Source organism: Bos taurus, chromosome 2 (genome assembly GCF_002263795.3).
Source record: "Bos taurus isolate L1 Dominette 01449 registration number 42190680 breed Hereford chromosome 2, ARS-UCD2.0, whole genome shotgun sequence".
Lineage (NCBI taxonomy): Eukaryota > Metazoa > Chordata > Mammalia > Artiodactyla > Bovidae > Bos > Bos taurus.
The window spans coordinates 5,989,414-6,009,820 of record NC_037329.1 but is presented as its reverse complement, the minus strand read 5'-3'; the positions used below and the strand labels follow the sequence as shown (position 1 = coordinate 6,009,820).

General features: G+C 41.7%; 1 protein-coding gene across 7 annotated transcripts in view; it reads right to left on the bottom strand.

The window, feature by feature from the left end:
- The window catches only part of HIBCH (3-hydroxyisobutyryl-CoA hydrolase), a 155,475-nt gene that overhangs the window by 126,525 nt on the left and 8,543 nt on the right, over positions 1-20,407 (bottom strand). For all 7 annotated transcript variants that reach the window (XR_003030586.2, XM_059877750.1, XM_024979729.2 and 4 more), the window contains exons 2-3: positions 16,794-16,836; positions 1,242-1,382 (exon numbers count right to left, since the gene is read on the bottom strand). Coding sequence is in view for 6 of the 7 variants with exons in the window: in XM_059877750.1 (XP_059733733.1) it covers positions 1,242-1,382; positions 16,794-16,836 (184 nt within the window). In the remaining variant the exon portion in view is untranslated. The remainder of the gene's footprint in view (positions 1-1,241; positions 1,383-16,793; positions 16,837-20,407) is intronic.

The window sequence follows — 20,407 nt, the reverse complement described above, 5'->3', positions numbered from 1 at the left end:
GGTAAGGACAGCTAATAAATAAGCAGGATGAAAGAATCAAGAGCCAATGGATATTGAAAAGGCTAGAACAATAGACTAAATAAAAAATTAGTTTACCAGAGTCAGAAGAATTAACCGGGGTTCCATGAATTCTACACTAGAGAATAAAAATATACAAGATAAAGAAGAGATGTACCTGGGAAGAGGTGGTTGTCCAACAGGTTAATGCAATACTAGATTACACTAATGGAAATATGGTATTCTAACATGGAAGTTTCTACTTTTCTTCCACTTTAACCTGGAACACCTGGTTTATTCCTCTATATCACACTTAAGCTCATATTATAAGGTGGCCCAAACAGATAAAGAATGGAAGACTCATCAAATGAGGAATTAAGGAACTGGTGAGCAGGGGAGAACTCATCTTTAACCCCTATGTGGCCAAGTGTATCAGGTATACTATTTCACTTCATCTTTACAACAATTCTATGAATTACCATCCCTGTTTCACAGCCGAGGAAAATGGAGTAACAGAGAGAATAACATTTCCAATCTATACAGTTAATAAATAGAAATTCAAAATTTCAAACCCAGGTAGTGTGACTGAGTCATGTTTTTCCACTACACCATGCAGTTTTCTTAGAATAGGAAAGCTTAAGGCCTTTTCCAAGAAAAGGCTGGACAAGTACTTCAAAAACAGTCATCTTCCAACCAAAAAAGCTGTCATGTAGAAGCAGACTATATGTGTATACTCATGACCCAAGAGGCAGAGCCAATATTACTGGTCAAAACGTTGGAAAAATGAAGAGCGGCAGAATGTACGAAGAAACTTGTGGTGTGCTTAGTCGCTCAGTCGTGTCTCTTTGTGACCCATGGAGTGTAGCCCACCAGGCTCCTCTGTCCATGGAGACGCTCCAGGCCAGGATACTGGAGTGGGTTGCCATGCCCTCCTCCAGGGGATCTTCCCAGCCCAGGGACCGAACTCAGGTCTTCGACATTGCAGGCGGATTCTTCACCATCTGAGCCACCACAACCTGGAGCCATGCTAAAGTGGAATGGCGTGTCTTATGCAGCAATGAACTCCCCGTCACTAGGGACGCTCCAGGACAACCACTGAGGAAAGAACCGAGGACTCCAGAAGCAATGGGGCTTGGGCACTGCGCCGATACACTGAAGCAATTCTGCGGGAAAAAACACTAGGAAAGTTCTATAAAGACAACTTTTAAAAGGATCCATATGACTGTTTTAAGGAAATGACAAACCTTTAGCTGTGCGTAAATCTGCCGAATCATACCAAGAGTCAGGGTATTCAGAAACCTTGGTCTGTTTAGTGTTATCACTCCTGCACAACCTTTTCTTTCCAACAGGACTTCTGCTGCTGCATCTGTGTGATTAGACATTTTCTGTGTAAACAAAGAATAACTTTAGGATAAAATTCATTACGTTTTTGTCACAAGTCAACATCAACATCACACATTAAATGCACATCTTTCATACAATGTTAAGAGCAGCTAATCAAACGGACAACTTGGTACATCTCACAAAGTGTCCTTAAGTTCTTTACACAGTGTAGATAAACAATTCCAAAAAAGATATATATCTCTTAAATCTCTTAATTTTGTGAATTGATTAGAACCCAGTCCTAAAATTTCTTAGACTATGAAATACTCTTAAATCTTTATTACTGTATACCAAGCAATATGTTACTACTACTACTACTAAGTCGCTTCAGTCGTGTCTGACTCTGTGCAACCCCATAGACGGCAGCCCACTAGGCTCCCCCGTCCCTGGGACTCTCCAGGCAAGAACACTGGAGTGGGTTGCCATTTCCTTCTCCAATGCATGAAAGTGAAAAGTGAAAGTGAAGTCGCTCAGTCGTGTCCGACTCTTTACGACCCCATGGACTGCAGCCTACCAGGCTCCTCTGTCCATGGGATTTTCCAGGCAAGAGTACTGGAGTGGGGTGCCACTGCCTTCTCTGAAGCAATATGTTAGGTACTTGAAAATCAAAGATGAACACAGAGGGCAAGTAATTCTGACTATAGTAGCTACCAACAACTTGGAAAAAAGAAAAAACAATGATATTTGAGCTGGACCTTGATGTACTCTAGGAAAAAAAGGAGTGAAAATCCTGGAGAGTAGCACATTGCTAAAACATGAACAACGACTATCTGAAAATATTAAGTTGTTAAACAGGAGTGGAATAAAGGCTGCTTGAGAAAATGACAGGAAAGTAGGCAGAAAAAGTGCTTTAAGGCCAGATTATAAAATGGGATTACAAAATCATATTCAGTAGTAGTGAAGAACATGCCTCATACAGAAGTTCTTAGGGCCTCACCCAGGCTTCCCAGGCAGTTCAGTGGTAAAGAATCCATCTGCCAACGCAGGAGACTCGGGTTCGATCCCTGGATTGGGACGATCCCCTGGAGGAGGAAATGGCAACCCACTCCAGTATTCTTGCCTGGGAAATCCCATAGACAGAGGAGCCTGATGGACTATATATAGTCCATGGGGTCATAAAGAGTCAGACACGACCAAGTGACTAAGCAACAACAAGAAGGGCCTCACGCACCACGCTGAGTGAGGCAAGTGGCACGTCTTGGGGTGGTGTATTTTGCTCCCCTTCAATACTCAGTGGTTCTACTTCCTTGATTAAACCCTCACTCAGACAAAAAAACAGATGATAGACCAAAAAAGTTGCAGTTTTCAGATACCTACATCATTCTAAATTTTAAAATAATACGGATAAAAGTTTCATATTATACAACATGCTACATACAAGTATTAATAAACTTTCATCTCTCTTCACACTAAATTTCGTTTTCTGAATGTTGAGTTTTAAGCCAGCTTTTTCACTCTCTTTCACTTTCATCAAGAGGCTCTTTAGTTCCTTTTTGTTTTCTGCCATAAGGGTGGTGTCATCTGCATATCTGAGGTTATTGATATTTCTCCCAGCAATCTTGATCCCAGCTTGTGCTTCATCCAGCCTGGCATTTTGCATGATTTACTCTGTATATAAGTTAAATAAGCAGGGTGACAATACACAGCCTTGATGTACTCCTTTCGCAATTTGGAACCAGTCTGTTGTTCCATGTCCAGTTCTAACTGTTGCTTCCTGACCTGCATACAGATTTCTCAAGAGGCAGGTCAGGTGGTCTACTATTCCCTTCTCTTGAAGAATTTTCCACAGTTTGTTGTGATCCACACAGTCAAAGGCTTTGGCATAGTCAATAAAGCAAAGGAGATGTTTTTCTGGAATTCTCTTGCTTTTTCGATGATCCAACGGATGTTGGCAATTTGATCTTTGGTTCCTCTGCCTTTTCTAAATCCAGCTTGAACATCTGGAAGTTCATGGTTCACATACTGTTGAAGCCTGGCTTGGAGAATTTTGAGCATTACTTTACTAGCATGTGAGATGAGTGCAATTGTGTGGTAGTTTGAGCATTCTTTAGCATTGCCTTTCTTTGGGATTGGAATGAAAACTGACCTTTTCCAGTTCTGTGGCCCCTGCTGGGTTTTCCAAATTTGCTGGCATACTGAGTGCAGCACTTTCACAGCATCGTCTTTTAGGATTTGAAAGAGCTAACTGGAAATTCCACACCTCCACGAGCTTTGTTTGTTGATGCTTCCTAAGGCCCACTTGACTTCTCATTCCAGGATGTCTGGCTCTAGTTGAGTGATCACACCATCATGGCTGTCTGAGTCATTAAGATCTTTTTTGTATAGTTCTTCTGGTATTCTTGCCACTTCTTCTTAATATCTTCTGCTTCTATTAGGTCCATACCATTCCTGGGAAAGACTAGAGATCTCTTCAAGAAAATTAGAGATACCAAGGGAACATTTCTTGCAAAGCTGGTTAGGGAACTAGATACTAACTGCTGCAACTAAGAGTTCACAAGCTGCAACTAAAAATCTGGCATGCCACAGTGAAGATCAAAGAGCCTGTGGACCAGGGCTGAAGACCCCATGCAGCCAAATAAAAATGGAATAAATATTTTTTTAAAAAATCAATGGGAGAGATGAGATGATCTCACCCACAGAAGAATTTAAATAACTTATGGAAATCCCCCTTCCAGAAGGTAAAGCGTAGCCCCCCTCACCTTCTGAGTGTGGGCTGAACTTACTGACATGCTTCCAAAACACAGAGTAGAAAAGGGAAAAAAACGGTAACTTCAGGGAGCAGAGAAAGTTGCTCAGTTGTGTCCGACTCTTTGTGATTCCATAGACTATACAGTCCGTGGAATTCTCCAGGCTAGAATACTAGAGGGGGTAGCCTTTCCCTTCTCCAGAGGATCTTCCCAACCCAGGGATTGAACACAGGTCTTCCACATTGCAGGTGGATTCTTTACCAGCTGAGCCACCAAGGAAGCCCAAGAATACTGGAATGGGTAGCCTATCCCTTCTCCAGCAGATCTTCCTGACCCAGGAATCGAACGGGGGTCTCCGGCATTGCAGGTGGTTTCTTTACCAGCTGAGCTACTGACAAATACCATGTTCGCTACATGATAAAGGTCAGCATCACCAGCTGTCATAAGGATGTCATGCACTCCCTGAGGCATATGTCAAAACCCTCGGATAGTCCCTGATACGTGATGAGAAGGGGGCTTTCCTTTGTAATATTCTTTCCAAAAACTTTTAACTGTAGTCTAGTTATTAAAAAACAAACAGCAACAATAGATGCAAGCCAAGATTAGAGACTATTCTACAGGCTACCAGACAGTGTTCCTCCTAACTGCCATGGTCATGAAAAATAAGGAAAGACTGATAAAGAGCACAAATTGGAAGACTAAGAAGACACGACAAAGAAAAGCCAGGTGATATCCTGGACTGGATATTCTGCAATAGAAAATTAACGGAAAAACTGGTGAAATCCAAACAAAGTCCAAAATTAATACTAACACTAATATTGCAATGTTCTTAATTTTGACAAGTGTAACATAGTAACTATATTCCTTTACTAGGGCTGTTGTAACAAAGCACCACAGACTAAGTCTAGGCTTAAACAGAAATTTACTGTGTGGAGGCTAGAAGGCTGAGATCAAGCTGTCAGCAGGACCAAACCTCCTCTGAAGTCACTAGGGAAGGACCTGTTCTAGGCCTCTCTCCTAGCTTCTGAGCATTCCTTGGCTTGTCACAGCATAACTCACATATTCACATGGCATTCTCCTGTGTGTATCTCCACATTTCCCCTTTATATAAGGACAAGTGGAGGACAGAGGAGCCTGGCGTGCTGCAGTCCACGGGGTCACAAAGAGTCGGACATGACTTAGCGCCTGGACAACAACGAGGACAATGTAAGGATGAGCGATACTGAATTACTCCAGTGATTCCTACTCCATATGACCTCATTTTAACTAATTACACCTGCAGTGACCTGACTGGCTGTTGGGAGAAGCCATCCACCGCGGGTCCTGAGGTTTCCCTGTACTTTAGTGCTGTATGTCATGTATCCAAGGGCCTGACTGCTCTGCTCAGAGTTGTATTTGCTGTGAGAAAAACTGAAGAAAAGGTAAAGTGTCCCACTGGGACAGACAGTAGCTTGGTTACAGCATGCTACAGACTGGCAGTTTCCCCCAAACTCAGTACCACTGCCTTGTAATGCAACTCACTGCATATGAACTCATTCATTTGGGTCTTTTGCCACCCCATGGGGCTTGGGGCAAGGGGAACCGGAACTAACCTGAAGCTCAACGCTGCTCGCTGGGTCACTAATACTGATGTTCTCTATCTCTAACTCAAGAGTTTCATATCTTTTCCCAGCATCCATGGAACTTTAACGGGCTAACTACTAGTTACCAGACTAAAACCTAACCCAAACTCTGTTATCTAGCCAGCTTCACTTGCCCCAGCCCGATCAGAGACTCCTCCTTCCCTTCAAAAGTAACAACTGCCTTGGTTTTCACGATAAACACAAAATATACATCCATAAACGTCATCTGTTCATTTTTTAAAAGTGGGTGTATCTTTTGAGTCTTAAAATCTCAGGTTCAGCCTCCATCCCTTTGTTTTCTCTACAGTTTGTTGCGGGGGAGGGAGAAGAGCATCTAACCTATGCTATTTCCTAGTATGCATTTTGCCAATTGCACACTCATGCTACCCACTTATTTTTAACAGTTGTTCATTCTCAATTATGGTTTAGTCAGTCCCCTACTGATCAGCACTGTGTCTAATTGTTTACTGTTGCTATTACAGTGATGTAGGAGTATCTTTAAACATGGACTTCCCAGCACTTAGGTGAAGTATTTTTGCAGGACATTTACAAAGAGGGTCAAACTTTGAACAAAGAATATTACAAAATCTTCTGTTAAAAGCCACTAGTATGATAAAATTATTAAAGGATCCTTTTTCCTATCTGAAAAGTTCATGGCCTTCTTAAAACCTGAAAACAACTATTGGTGCATTAATCAAAAACATTCATGCAAAAGGGAAGAAGGGGAAAAGATGAAGTCCTCAGTATTAGTGTCTTTTATGTATGTTAATTCTGCAGAAAACAGCTCTTTTCCAAAAATATCATTAACTTTTAGTTAAAACCTAGAAAAGGTTTCTATGAAGAAAAATTTCTCATACTAGGAAAGATTACAGAGAAGGAGAGTCAGAAATGAAATTCACATACAACCCAAACCTGGGGCTGGGGAGGACGACAGCAGGGATAAGGAGAACATCCATTCAATGGAGAAATGAGAAGGAAACTTCTTAAAATGTATGGACACCATCAACACACAGCCCTACGCTGATCTGAGTGCGTAAAGCCTGTCAAAATAAAATTCCTGAGACAAAAATAACTTAGAATATTCTCTGCTGGAACGTGGAACTATTCTGGCGAAATCCACAGTAGCAACACTTCCCAAAGTGTGCAAAAAGATGATTATTGCTGCTATGTGGAAGGAGAAAATGACCCATGGGCAAATAAGTTTGAGAAAACCTTAAACCAATGTAAAGTTTAATTGCTATAAGATTTTTAGTCTTTAATATGTGAATACAATGTAAACTTTTAAAATACAATATGCAGATATTTCTCACTTGATTAAAGAACTTTTACATTTTCATGGAAAAGCTCTCTTGGGACTCGTATTTTACAGGTTACATTTTGGAAAATGCTGTAGAGAGAAACAAGCCTTTCCTTTGAGGAAGACAGAGTGTCTGACACTCAGCACGTCTCCCACAAATGTTTAATAAGCTGAATGAATAATCCATCATTATATGGACGCAGTCCTACTATAACACAACAAATCTCAAATTTCAACCACATACCTTTCACTATATATAATATCCTCCGGCAGTGAACTAAGTTGCACTCAAAGACATACCCAGGGAGATAGCCTACCTTTGCAGAATATGATTTATTCTGACATTTAATCAATTTCCAGCCAATACTGAAGAATGTAATTTAAGTTAATGTAACAAAATATGACACCAAAGCACATAGAACTGAAAGCATCAAAAAACACTGGCTAAAGGATTACTCAAGCTTCACTCAATCCTTCCTGCCTTCAAACTGCATCAGTAAATTCCTCCATATGGAAACACTTTAGAGAATCTTTCAAACTGTCCTCAGCTGTGCTCTATTCTCTCGCCTTTTGTGATATCATCTACTTCCCATCTTCAATTATTACCTCTAAGCAGCTGACTCAAACCTACATCTGTATCTTTACTTTTCCAGAGCCCCAGCCCTTTATTCCAAATGCCTGCTACAATTACAGAGGTACCTACTCAGCACCCCAAACTCAACTTGTTAGAAACCACATTTACCAAGAAATATCTCTGTGACAAATCTGTCTCTCCTCCTCTGTTTCCTCTATCAGGTAATGGTAACACCATTTTTTCAGTTATACAAGCACACAATGCTAGTGTTATCTTTGATTCCTAAATGTTCTCTTCCTCTCTCTGCCAATAACTTGAAGCAGTTACCAAATACTAGAGAAACTATTTCTAAAATGATTCTGTCTATCCATTACGTTCTATTCTCATTACCCTAGCCATACAGCAGTATTATAACTTTCCTTTTTGGCAGACTTTCAGAATTTTTGCCAGATGGTTTATTTGTCACACTGCATTCAGAGAATTTTGCCAAAGCACAGTTCTATCTTGTTACTCCCATGCAGAAATGTTCCATGACTCAGGCCATTAATTTCAAAAACATCCAAATTACATGACCTGGCCTTCAAGTCTCTCCACATGTGATTCCAGGAAAATTCACCATCCCACAGCACTCCTTACCAAGGATACATAGAAAGCCCTGAGTGTAATCTCCACTCTCCTATCTCACAGTTCTTTGCACAGGAATAAATATATTGTGTAACAGAAAGAAAACAGATTTTGGAGTCAGATGACCTCAAACATTAGTTTCGCCACTCACGACTAATACACCCTCAGACAAGCTCATCTCAGAACCTCAATTTCTGCGTTTGTAATGGAAATCACCTTACGATAGAGAACAGAATCATCTCTTAGTGTTACTCTGTGAACTCCCACCACTTCCCATCTCTACCCTCTTGAAACCCTAACCACGCTTGAAGGCTCAGATCAAATAAATGGTTTCTCTCCAGTAAGCTTTCACTGGACATAAAGCCAATATCAGTCTATCCCATTTTTGTTCACACCTCTAATTCATCTGGCCTTTTTACAATACATTATTAGTACATATTTCTACCTCTTTCATTATTCGTTTCTGAAGTCAGGAATTGTCTTTTTCATAATAATGTTCTTAACCGCTTAGTCAAGTTCTTTACATACACAAAGCAAACATTTAATGTATGTCTTTTCAAAAGGCATAGATTATAAATTGGTTGATACTGATTCTAGATCATCTGGACATACAAACATGATTGCTGTCATGAAAGTGATATATGCAGTATCAGTTCATGCAGTCCAACCAGCATGCCTTCATACTGAAAAGAACTACTTTCTGAAGGAAAAAAGTTTTTTCCATGTCCAGGTCAAACTTATGTGGGAAAAAAAATGAGCTTCTGCATTTTAAATTAAATGCTGTATATGAGTTTTAAATATAACATTAGAACATTCATTCAGCCTATGAATATAAATAAGACCTCATTAATAGGTCCCACCAGGTTACATTAGCTTGACAAACCCGCAGAACTTTGACCTCCTTTCCAGGTTCAGTTCAGTTGCTCAGTCGTATCTGACTCTTTGTGACCCCATGGACTGCAGCACACCAGACTTCCCTGTCCATCAACAACTTCCGGGGCTTGCTCAAATTCATGTCCATCGAGCCAGTGTTGCCATCCAATCATCTCATCCTCTGTCATCCCCTTCTCTTCCTGCCTTCAATCTTTCCCAGCATCAAGGTCTTTTCAAATGAGTCAGTTCTTCACATCAGGTGGCCAAAGTATTAGAGCTGTGCATCAGTCCTTCCAATGAATATTCAGGACTGATTTCCTTTAGGATTGACTGGTTTGATTTCCTTGCAGTCCAAGGGACTCTCAAGAGTCTCCTCCAACACCACAGTTCAAAAGTATCAATTCTTCAGCACTCAGCTTTCTTTGTGGTCCAACTCTCATGTCCATACATGACTACTGGAAAAACCTTTGTCAGCAAAGTAATGTCTCTGCTTTGCTGTCTAGGTTGGTCATAGCTTTTTTCCCAAGGATCATGCATCTTTTAATTTCATGGCTGCAGTCACCATCTGCAGTGATTCTGGAGCCTAAGAAAATAAAATCTGTGACTGTTTCCATTGTTTCCCCATCTATTTGCCAGGAAGTGATGGGACCAGATGTCATGATCTTTGTTTTTTGAGTGTTGAGTTTTAAGCCAGCTTTTTCACTGTCCTCTTTCACTTTCATCAAGAGACTCTTTAGTTCTTCCTCACTTTCTGCCATAAGGGTGGTGTCATCTGCATATCTGAGGTTATTAATATTTCTCCTCACATTCTGATTCCAGCTTGTGCTTCTTCCAACACAGCATTTCTCATGATGTACTCCGCATATAAGTTAAATAAGCAGGGTAACAGTATACAGCCTTGACATACTCCTTTTCCTATTTGGAACCAGTCTGTTGTTCCATGTCCAATTCTAACTGTTGCTTCTTGACCTTTATACGGATTTCTCAGGAGGCAGGTAAGGTCCATCTAATATCTCTGAAGGGTCCTAAAGGAATGTCACACTATTATCGCAAGTCAGTTCTATCCATTTCTCATAACTCTGCCTAAAGTTCTGCCATCAATGACATATTTCCATCATTCTGCTATGAAGTCAAAAGGGCTCTCACTCCTGGAGTCATTAGCTCTCTTAGAAGGGTCACAGAAGGACTTCTTGGGATACAGCTTCCCTATTTCTGTGTGCATATGTGCTCAGTCATATGTGCATATGTGAACTCTGCAACTCCATGGGCAACAGCCTACGAGACTCCTCTGTCCACAGAATTTTCCAGGCAAGAATGCTGGAGTGGTTGCCATTTCCTTCTCCAGGGGATCTTTCCGACCCAGAGATCAAACTCATGTCTCCTGCATTGGCAGGCAGATTCTTTACCACTGTGCCACCTGGGAAGCTCCTCTCCCCCCAGATCTGAGGACATGTAAAAACCAACACTGGTACCTAGAACCATTCAGCCCTCAGGCCTTGATGAGAGTCCAATTTACATTCCTTTGCTCAAAGTGGTTTATACCCCAGGTCACACAATCCTATGAAATTTGGATTGTCATGTCTTTCTATTCCACTTGTGGTGGTGGTTTAGTCACTAAGTCGTGTCTGACTCTTGTAACCTCCTGGACTGTAGCCTGCCAGACTCCTCTGTCCATGGAATTCCCCAGGCAAGAATATTCTTGGAATACCCCTGGAAGTGGGTATTCCACTTGTGTGTGTATCTAAATATGAATCTAAATATGAAAAATAACATTGTTCTAAGTTCTTTTTCCAGGGAACTCCTCAGCCTCTGTGTAAATCAGCTGACTAAAATAAACAAGGGTAAGACATTTCAGTTTTCATATGCCCATCTCCACTTAGGCTGGACGGAGAAACATGCTGCAGTGGTTAAACTCAGTGCCCATTGTGCCACAGGCCACAGAGTGCAGTAGGCAGTTATGGAGCCAGACAGCCTGGATTCAAACCCCACCTCCTACTTCTGTGGCAGGGACACTGGGGCACACTACTTAGCCTCTGATGCTGACCCAGTAAACAGAGATAAGACCATAGTGTTTATCAAAACTTCTTGCGCCCAGATGCATTTCAAAATTCAGAAGATTTTCTAGACTTTGGAAAGGTAAAAGAACATATCACATACAGTCTTGGTCAGTACACTGTAACCAAATGCTTTACTACTTCTGCACCGAACCATGAATATGTACACTAGTTAGGATAAAGACAGTTCTAATGAGGTGGATGAAACTGGAGGCTATTATACAGAGGGAAGTAAGCCAGAAAGAAAAACACCAATACAGTATACTAACGCATGTATACGGGATTTTGAAAGATGGTAATGATAACCCTGTATGCGAGACAGCAAAAGAGACACAGATGTATAGAACAGTCTTTTGGACTCTGTGGGAGAGGGAGAGGGTGAGATGATTTGGGAGAATGGCATTGAAAATGTATATTATCATATGTGAAATGAATCGCCAGTCCAGGTCCAATGCATGAGACAGGGTGCTCGGGGCTGGTGCACTGGGATGACCCAGAGGGATGGTACAGGGAGGGAGGTGGGAGGGGGTTTCAGGATGGGGAACACGTGTACACCCATGGTGGATTCATGTCAATGTATGGCAAAACCAATACAATGTTGTAAAGTAATTAGCCTCCATTAAAATAAATTAATATTTTTTTTTAAAAAAAGGATAAAGACAAAAAGAGTTTCAAAAGTATGTTCCAGTCATATTTTGCCACGGTGGGGAAACTAACAAGATGGCCCCAATCAGGCTTTCTCACCCGCTGCTCTTACCCCGTCTCGCCCCATGTTCTGTAAACAATGACCTTACGTGGTTGTGTAACGGCTGAGATCACTTATAGCCCTGTGCATGCACGTCACAAGGTACTCACTTGGTTGTGGGCTAGCGTGTGCGGTACACCCGTATGAGTTTCATGAAAGCCCTGCCTGCTGCTGCCCTGGGGCTACACTGGAGCAATGTCATGATCATGTTATGTGAGTCTGTTATGGTTACATTACGGTTATGTTGTGGCTGCTACGGCTGCTGCATCAGCCAGGAGAGAGGCTGTGTTATGGCTGCTGTGCCAGCCGGGGAAAATAAACATGTCTGCAGTTCCTACAGCTCCTTGAGTCTCCCTCCAGCCTCTTAGCTCATGCCTTGCCTACCCTGGGTTCAGCGAACAGTGAGGACAGTGTGAACAGCAAGACAACTGGTGTAGTTGGCAGAATACCCAGCAGGGAGAGGAGCCTGAGGCTCCACCGGATGGGGGAGACGGTGGCCATCTCATAGCATGTGGTACTGTGTGGCTGCGATCCTCTTGGTGTGGGCTCCAGTGGAAGACCGCGAAGTGGTGGACAGTTCACTGGACAGCACTGAAAAGGCGTACCAGGCGGTGAGTTCCCGTCTGCTGCGCAAGGGGCACGGACTGCCACTGGCACCATGCGGTAGACCTTCCTGGCTGCCTTGAAGGCGAACATGGAGAGTGCTCTCCATGATGCCACACCAGTGTGCAACGTGCAAAGATGATTGGAAGAAGTGTATTGGCATTGGAGCAAGAACCCCATGGCCCCGGGGAACCCAGCATCTCTGACAGCGAGGCGGTAAGTGACAGTGGTGATGAACGCTCTGAGACTGCGGGTCTCCACTTGGCAGTGAGGCCCGTCGTGCAGCAGAAAGTGAAGCATAAGCGGTCTGTGACCTGGGGCGGGGGCATCCTCAAGCAGGCTCCAATGCGACTGAGTTAATGAGGCATCCACCGTATACTCAGGTCAAGCTAGCTGACTTGGGTACGCAGTTTCAGCAAACGCACAGGGAACCCTTGGCAGTATGGATGCTTTTGCAACTCTGGGATACCAGGGTAGACGGTATCTTGTGTTCCGGGCACAAGGTAGAACAGCTGGCATCTATAACCACTCACTTCTCGTTGAGACAAAGGCCACAGAAGGCTAGGTGGCTCATGCAGGGTGCACCTAACCAAGCACACACCCTGATGGAATGGACTAACGCTGCCATCTGCACCATGTGGTCAAACACGGGAGAGCTCCCAGATACTCTAAGAGGCATACCTATGCCGAGTTTACCCAAGTGGTGAGAGAACCGGGCATGAAGCAGTAGATATCTAACCCTAATGCTGAGGCCTAGATGATGAGCATTTTACTGGTGGCATTCAAGATACTATTTTGAACAATGCCCCATCTACCACTTTGGATCCCTGACTGCTATTCTTGCACCCTATGTCGGATGTCCCATCTATGCAGTGATCTCGATGGTGGCTAGCTTGGGAGAAATAGAGGGATGGCCACAAGCACAGGGGATTAGAAGTGTGAGGACCCTGAAGGGGGCCCAAACTGATAACAGCCCCACCCAGGTGATGAGACTGCAAATGTGGGCTGATTTGCTGGCAGCAGGAGTTTGTAGAAATAAAGTTGAGAGCCCAGAGCTCTGCTCCTAGAGAGCTATGGAGGCAACAGACTGAAGGAGCAGTTTACCAAGTTCAGGAAGCACCCACAGCAAGAGATGTAGGTGGTTCCGTTAGACGATTACATGCACCCAAGATATTCCTTTAGATGACACCCTTTTTCACCGTGAATACGGCTCAGATCAAGGCACCCTCCTGAGCCCAAACAGGGACTGGAGGCCCCATGTAGAACTTGCAATTCACTGGTCACTAGCCAGTGTACAAAGAGTAATGGCCCTGGGTGACACTGGTGCTGAATGCAGCCTTGTTTATGGCAAGCCAGAGCAGTTTCCCATTCCTAGTGCATACACTGATGGCTATGGTGGCCAAATGATGTAGATTTAGAACAGTGTACCACAAAGGCCGTGTCCTGTGATACAGATCGTACCGCAAAGGCTGTGTCCTATGATGTAGATTTAGTAGAATAGTGTACTGTAAAGGCTGTGTCCTGTGATGTAGATCGTACTGCAAAGGCTGTGTCCTGTGATATAGATTTAGTAGAATAGTGTACTGTAAAGGCTGTGTCCTGTGATGTAGATCGTACTGCAAAGGCTGTGTCCTGTGATATAGATTTAGTAGAACAGTGTACTGTAAAGGCTGTGTCCTGTGATGTAGATTTAGTAGAACAGTGTACTGCAAAGGCTGTGTCCTGTGATACAGATCATACTGCAAAGGCTGTGTCCTGTGATATAGATCGTACTGCAAAGGCTGTGTCCTGTGATACAGATCGTACTGCAAAGGCTGTGTCCTGTGATGTAGATTTAGTAGAACAGTGCACTGCAAAGGCTGTGTCCTGTGATATAGATCGTACTGCAAAGGCTGTGTCCTGTGATATAGATTTAGTAGAATAGTGTACTGTAAAGGCTGTGTCCTGTGATGTAGACTTAGTAGAACAGGGCACTGCAAAGGCTGTGTCCTGTGATATAGATTGTACTGCAAAGGCTGTGTCCTATGATGTAAATTTAGTAGAATAGTGTACTGTAAAGGCTGTGTCCTGTGATGTAGACTTAGTAGAACAGGGCACTGCAAAGGCTGTGTCCTGTGATATAGATTGTACTGCAAAGGCTGTGTCCTATGATGTAGATTTAGTAGAACAGTGTACTGCAAAGGCTGTGTCCTGTGATGTGCTACTAACCTCTAATTCTCTTGCATATTTAGAACAGTGTGAAAACATTTGGAATCATGTGGGTTGTCCCTGAATACCACAAAAAAAATCCCCTCCTAGAAGGGGTTGGGCCTGGAGCCTATGGGGGTGGGGGGGGGGGGGGGGGGTTGTGGATCCTTAATAAAAAACACACCAGCAGGGGTGGAGTTGCTCCTGTGAAGGCTTTCCTGAAATCTCACAAGGACAGATCGGGGACTGGACTTGGTCAAGGAAGAAAAAGGCACTCCACATGCAGTAGGTGGCTCTTCTAGCCCCATGAGGGCAAGGACTGCAACATGAGTTCCAGGTGATACCTGACACTGGATTTTCTATATTTTGGGGGATGTAACTGTTGTTATAGCTACTGCTTTTGGGAGATCTAAATTCAAAGATCAGCATTACTTGCCAAGGGAATATTGTGGACGATGGACTGTGCATAGATTGTGAGGTGAGAGACCCTGAAGGGGTGAATGTGGTTTAGTCTCTAAGTCATGTCCAACTCTTGCGACCCCATGGACTATAGCCTGAAGGGGTGGAATGTGGAGAAATCAACAAGACGGCACGAGTCAGGCCCTCTCACCCCGTGTTCTGTAGACAATGACTGTGCACGGTATGTAACAGCTGAGATTGCTTATGGTACTGCGCATGCGCATCACGAGGTACTCACTTGGTCGCAGGCTAGTGTGCGCAGTACACCTGTATGAGCTTCACCATGAAAGCCCCAGTTGCTGCTGCTGCTGCATCAGGGCTATACTGGAGTGACATCATGGTTATGTTATGTGAGGTTATGCTATGAATATGTCACAGCTGCGTTCTGGTTATGTTACGGCTGCTGCTATGGCTGCTGCATCAGCCAGAAGAGAGGCTGTGTTATGGCTGCCGTGCCAGCCGGGAGAGAATAAATGTGTCTGCAGTTCCTATGGCTTCCTGAGTCTCCTTCCAGTCTCTTAGCTTGTGCCTTGCATACCCTGGGTTCAGCGATCACTGCAAGACAGCCACCAAATGCATTTACCACAAACATCCACAAACGTTTGATTTTGAGGTTTCAGAACTACAGATGAAAGATCGGTAGTATCTATCCCATAAGACTACGAGAATCAACTGAACTATTAATAAGTATCAGTACTTTGAATAGCACCTGGCATGCCATAAGTGCTACATCAGAGGGACTTGTCATTTTTATGTGCAAGGTGCTTGTCAGATTGTATGAGAGGGTGTCTTAGCCCATTCAGGCTGCTATAACTAAAACACCATAGACTGCATAGCTTATACAGCATTTGATTCTCACAGTTCTGGAGGCTGGGAAGTCAAGATCGAGACGCCTGCAGATTCAGTGTCTGGTGAGGTCTCACTTCCCAGTTCATACATCGATGGCTGTCTTCTCGCTACATCCTTCCTCAGAAGGCAGAAGAGGGGAGGGAGCTCTCTGGTGTTTCCTTTATAAAGGTACTGATTCACTCATGAGAGCTCTGCCTTCCTGACCTAATCACCTCTTAAGGGCCCCATCTCCAAATATCAACACACTGGCAATTAGATTTCAACATATGAATTTGGGGGGACAGATTCAGTCGATAGTGGAGATATACAAAAATGAATAAAAATCATTTCTTCCTTACAACTTGATAAACTAAGACCATCTAAGCTCTGGAAGGGTACTATTACAATAGTAGTAGTAACATGTATTAAATGACCATTATATGCCAAGCATTATATCAGATTTTTAAATGAATTATTTATTATTCATAAGCACTCTAAGGTGAATACTAATATCCCCCTTTTTAAAATATCAATAAAGGAGGCTGAGAGAGAGCAAGTAATCTGCCCAAGATTAAGTAGTAGATTCGTTATTTAAACCTAAGCATTCTGACTTGAAGATTCATCCTCTTACCTATAACCTTATGCCACCTCCTACAAGTTATATGTGTCAAATTTGACACTATAAAATTGGAAATCACAGTGTACCACAGTCAACAAAATCTGACAGTATTTCTCTACTTCCCTAACAACATTTTAAATTACCCATCAGAATTTATAATATGATGGGTAATTTATGATGGAAAAATAATTTATTATGGAAAAATAAATAAATATGCCAGAAAAACAAAATCCAAACTTACCAAATGCTGCAGTATGATATTAGTCCTTTTATATGAATTAAACCTGAAACAAATGTAGAATACAATGAACACAGTAATGTGGATAGTCATGTTTCAATGTATAAATACAACATTCCCTTTTGTTTGCTTTAGCTTCTTTGAACAGTTATTAGAACAAAAAATTTTTTAAAAAAGTTTAATTCATTCATTGTGGTATGAACACAAAACAATACAGCCACTTTCAAAGAAATTTTGGTAGTTTCTTAAAAAACTAAACATACTCTTATCATATGACCCAGCTATTGCACTCCTTGGTATTTACCCAAATGAGCTAAAAACTTATGTCCACCTACACGTAAATGTTGATGATAGCTTTATTCATATTAGCCAAAATGTGGATGTAACCAAGAGGTCCTTCAATAGCTGAATGGATAAACAAACTGTGGTGTATATATATACAATGAAATACTACTCAGCAATAAAAAGAAACAACACTATTCCATTAAAAAAACAAAAAAACAGAGGAACCTTAAATGCACACTGCTAAGCAAAAGCAGTCAATCTGAAAAGGCTATATATTGTGATCCCAAGCATAGGACATTCTGAAAACTATGGAAGGATACAGACATATTGTGTCCTAACATAACAAAATAGGACACGTATTTTGTTTGAAGCTCCTCCTATATGATTCCAAAGTGCAGACAAGTTATCATTAAAATCAATAAATCTGAAGTGATAGATTCTAGCTTATTTAGGAGCATTTCTAAAATAAATTTCATATAGACTTTTAAAATCTGAATTATACTTACCCTAAAGCACCATTTCTAAAACTTATTTCAACTTAACTCAAAACCTTCCAGAAAGAAAAATTAAGTATCAAAAAAGTTAAGTGCTAATTTCTTTTTTTTTTTTTTAGATCCAGAATAACACTGAACTTTTTTTTTTTTTTTTTAATATTTATTTGACTATGCCGGTTCTTAGTTGAGGCATGTGGAAGCTAGTTTCCTGATTAGGGATCAAATCCAGGAGTTTGATCCTAGGTTTGATTGGGAACACAGGAGTCTTAGCCACTAGACCACAGGGAAGTCCCCCAGAATAACTGTGATGAACTTATTGACAAAACAGAAATAGAGTTATAGATGCAAGAACATTATGGTTACAGCAGAGACAGGGGGACAAATTCAGAGACTGGGAGTGACATATACACTACTATATATAAAACAGGTAACTAATGAGAACCTACTATTTAGCACAGGGAACTCTACTCAATGATCTGTGGTGACCTGATGACACCACCCTTATGCCAGAAAGTGAAAAGGAACTAAAAAGCCTCTTGATGAAAGTGAAAGAGGAGAGTGAAAAAGTTGGCTTAAAGCTCAACATTCAGAAAACTAAGATCATGGCATCTGGTCCCATCATTTCATGGGAAATAGATGGGGAAACAGTGGAAACAGTGACAGACTTTATTTTCTTGGGCTCCAAAATCACTGCAGATGGTGACTGCAGCCATGAAATTAAAAGACACTTACTCCTTGAAAGAAAAGTTATGGCCAACCTAGATAGCATATTCAAAAGCAGAGACATTACTTTGCCAACAGAGGTCCGTCTAGTCAAGGCTATGGTTTTTCCTGTGGTCATGTATGGATGTGAGAGTTGGACTGTGAAGAAGGCTGAGCGCTGAAGAATTGATGCTTTTGAGCTGTGGTGTTGGAGAAGACTCGAGAGTCCCTTGGACTGCAAGGAGATCCAACCAGTCCATTCTGAAGGAGATCAGCCCTGGGATTTCTTTGGAAGGAATGATGCTAAAGCTGAAACTCCAGTACTTTGGCCACCTCATGAGAAGAGTTGACTCATTGGAAAAGACTCTGATGCTGGGAGGAATTGCGGGCAGGAGGAGAAGGGGACGACAGAGGATGAGATGGCTGCATGGCATCACTGACTGGATGGACGTGAGTCTGAGTGAACTCCGGGAGTTGGTGATGGACAGGGAGGCCTGGCGTGCTGCGATTCATGGGGTCGCGAAGAGTCGGACACAACTGAGCGACTGAACTGAACTGAACATGGGAAGGAAATCTAAAAAAGAGTAGATATATGTGTATGTATAAATGATGTACTTTGCTGTGTAGCAGAAACTGACACAACACTGTAAAGCAGCTATATTCCAATAAAAAATTTTTTTAAAAAGAAACTACCCCAAATTTGTTCCACCATTCCAGTAGTGAAAATTCAAGTCCACAATAAAGGGGAAAAGGTGAATAAATCAATGAGCACAAAAAAAATTTTATTTCATTTGAGGAAAGTTAATATAAAACTATAAAACATCAGTTCAAACCACTATGTATCACCTTTACAGGTCAAAAAATCTCTGGACCAATTACTATAAAGCAAATAGAAAATAAACTTAAGTACAACTAAGTTTCCTGCCAGATTCTATATAATCTATTAGTTCTATATATTCCAATTTATACTCAACTATTATTTTTAAACTGGTATTAACTTTTATAACTCAAAAATGTATCTGCATGTTCAGAGTCTCCTAGTAATTCTGAATTTATGATCTTCATATTCCTTCCTATTGGCTCCCAGAGTGCCATCTGGTGGAAGGGAAGAGGCATGCACATCCCAGCTACTGCTAATTTACTAATTCTCTTTATAAGGCTTACTTTCTTCACACGATGGTCAACTCTACTGCCAGCAGCAGTTGTTCCAAAAGTGGCCCCTGGCCCTACATCATCAGTTTACCTGGGAACATGGTAGAAATGCAAATATATGACCCCATCCACACCTACTGAATCAGACACTGTGCGGTAAGGCTCAGAAATCTATGTTTAACAAACCCTTCAGGTAATCCTGATACATGCTAAGGTTAAAAACAACTAAGAAGAATGAGAACCTTATCATTTATGAAATTTTTGATTATCGACACACACACACACACACACACACGGGCTTACAAAATTAACTTTCAGTGAACCTGTTTAAGATGACAATATAATAAAAACAGTGCTTAATGAAGATTATTACAGCAGAAATAGGCAAAGTAGAATATGAATAGAATAGAAGATCAAGTCCAAGGCCAAGTAATTCAGACATGAACTGATGAAAAGCAATTGTGGAAACAAAAGCATGATTTACAGAGTTATTATCAAGTAAAAACTCAACGGAAAAGAAAAAGAATTATGCCAAAAATGATCCCAAGATTTCAAGCCAAGAGAATCAGGAGAAATAGGTACTGAAAAGGTTGGAAAGGAAACTAGCTAGTTTGTAGAATGAAATATGAATTCCATTTTTAATTTCTTGAATTTGTAATGGTATAAGTAAAAATATTCAACAGTGAGTGGAGAAGAGACTGGAGTTTGAAAGAAAAGTTAGCTAAAGACTTGTCAACAAGTCACATGCATAGACAATCACTGAGGCATACACACCTCTCAGTTCTCTATGGGGAATAAATTAGAAAGTTGCAGCTAAGAACCGTGGCCTGAAGGCTTCCTGTGCTGACAAACATGTTGTATAGTTAGCAGGATTTTAAAATTATGAAGATTAAAAAATCAAGAGATTTCACTTAAAAATGGAGTTTTCCAGTCTTTCCAGAAATATTGATAGTTATGGAAACACTGGGACTAGGTTTCACAATG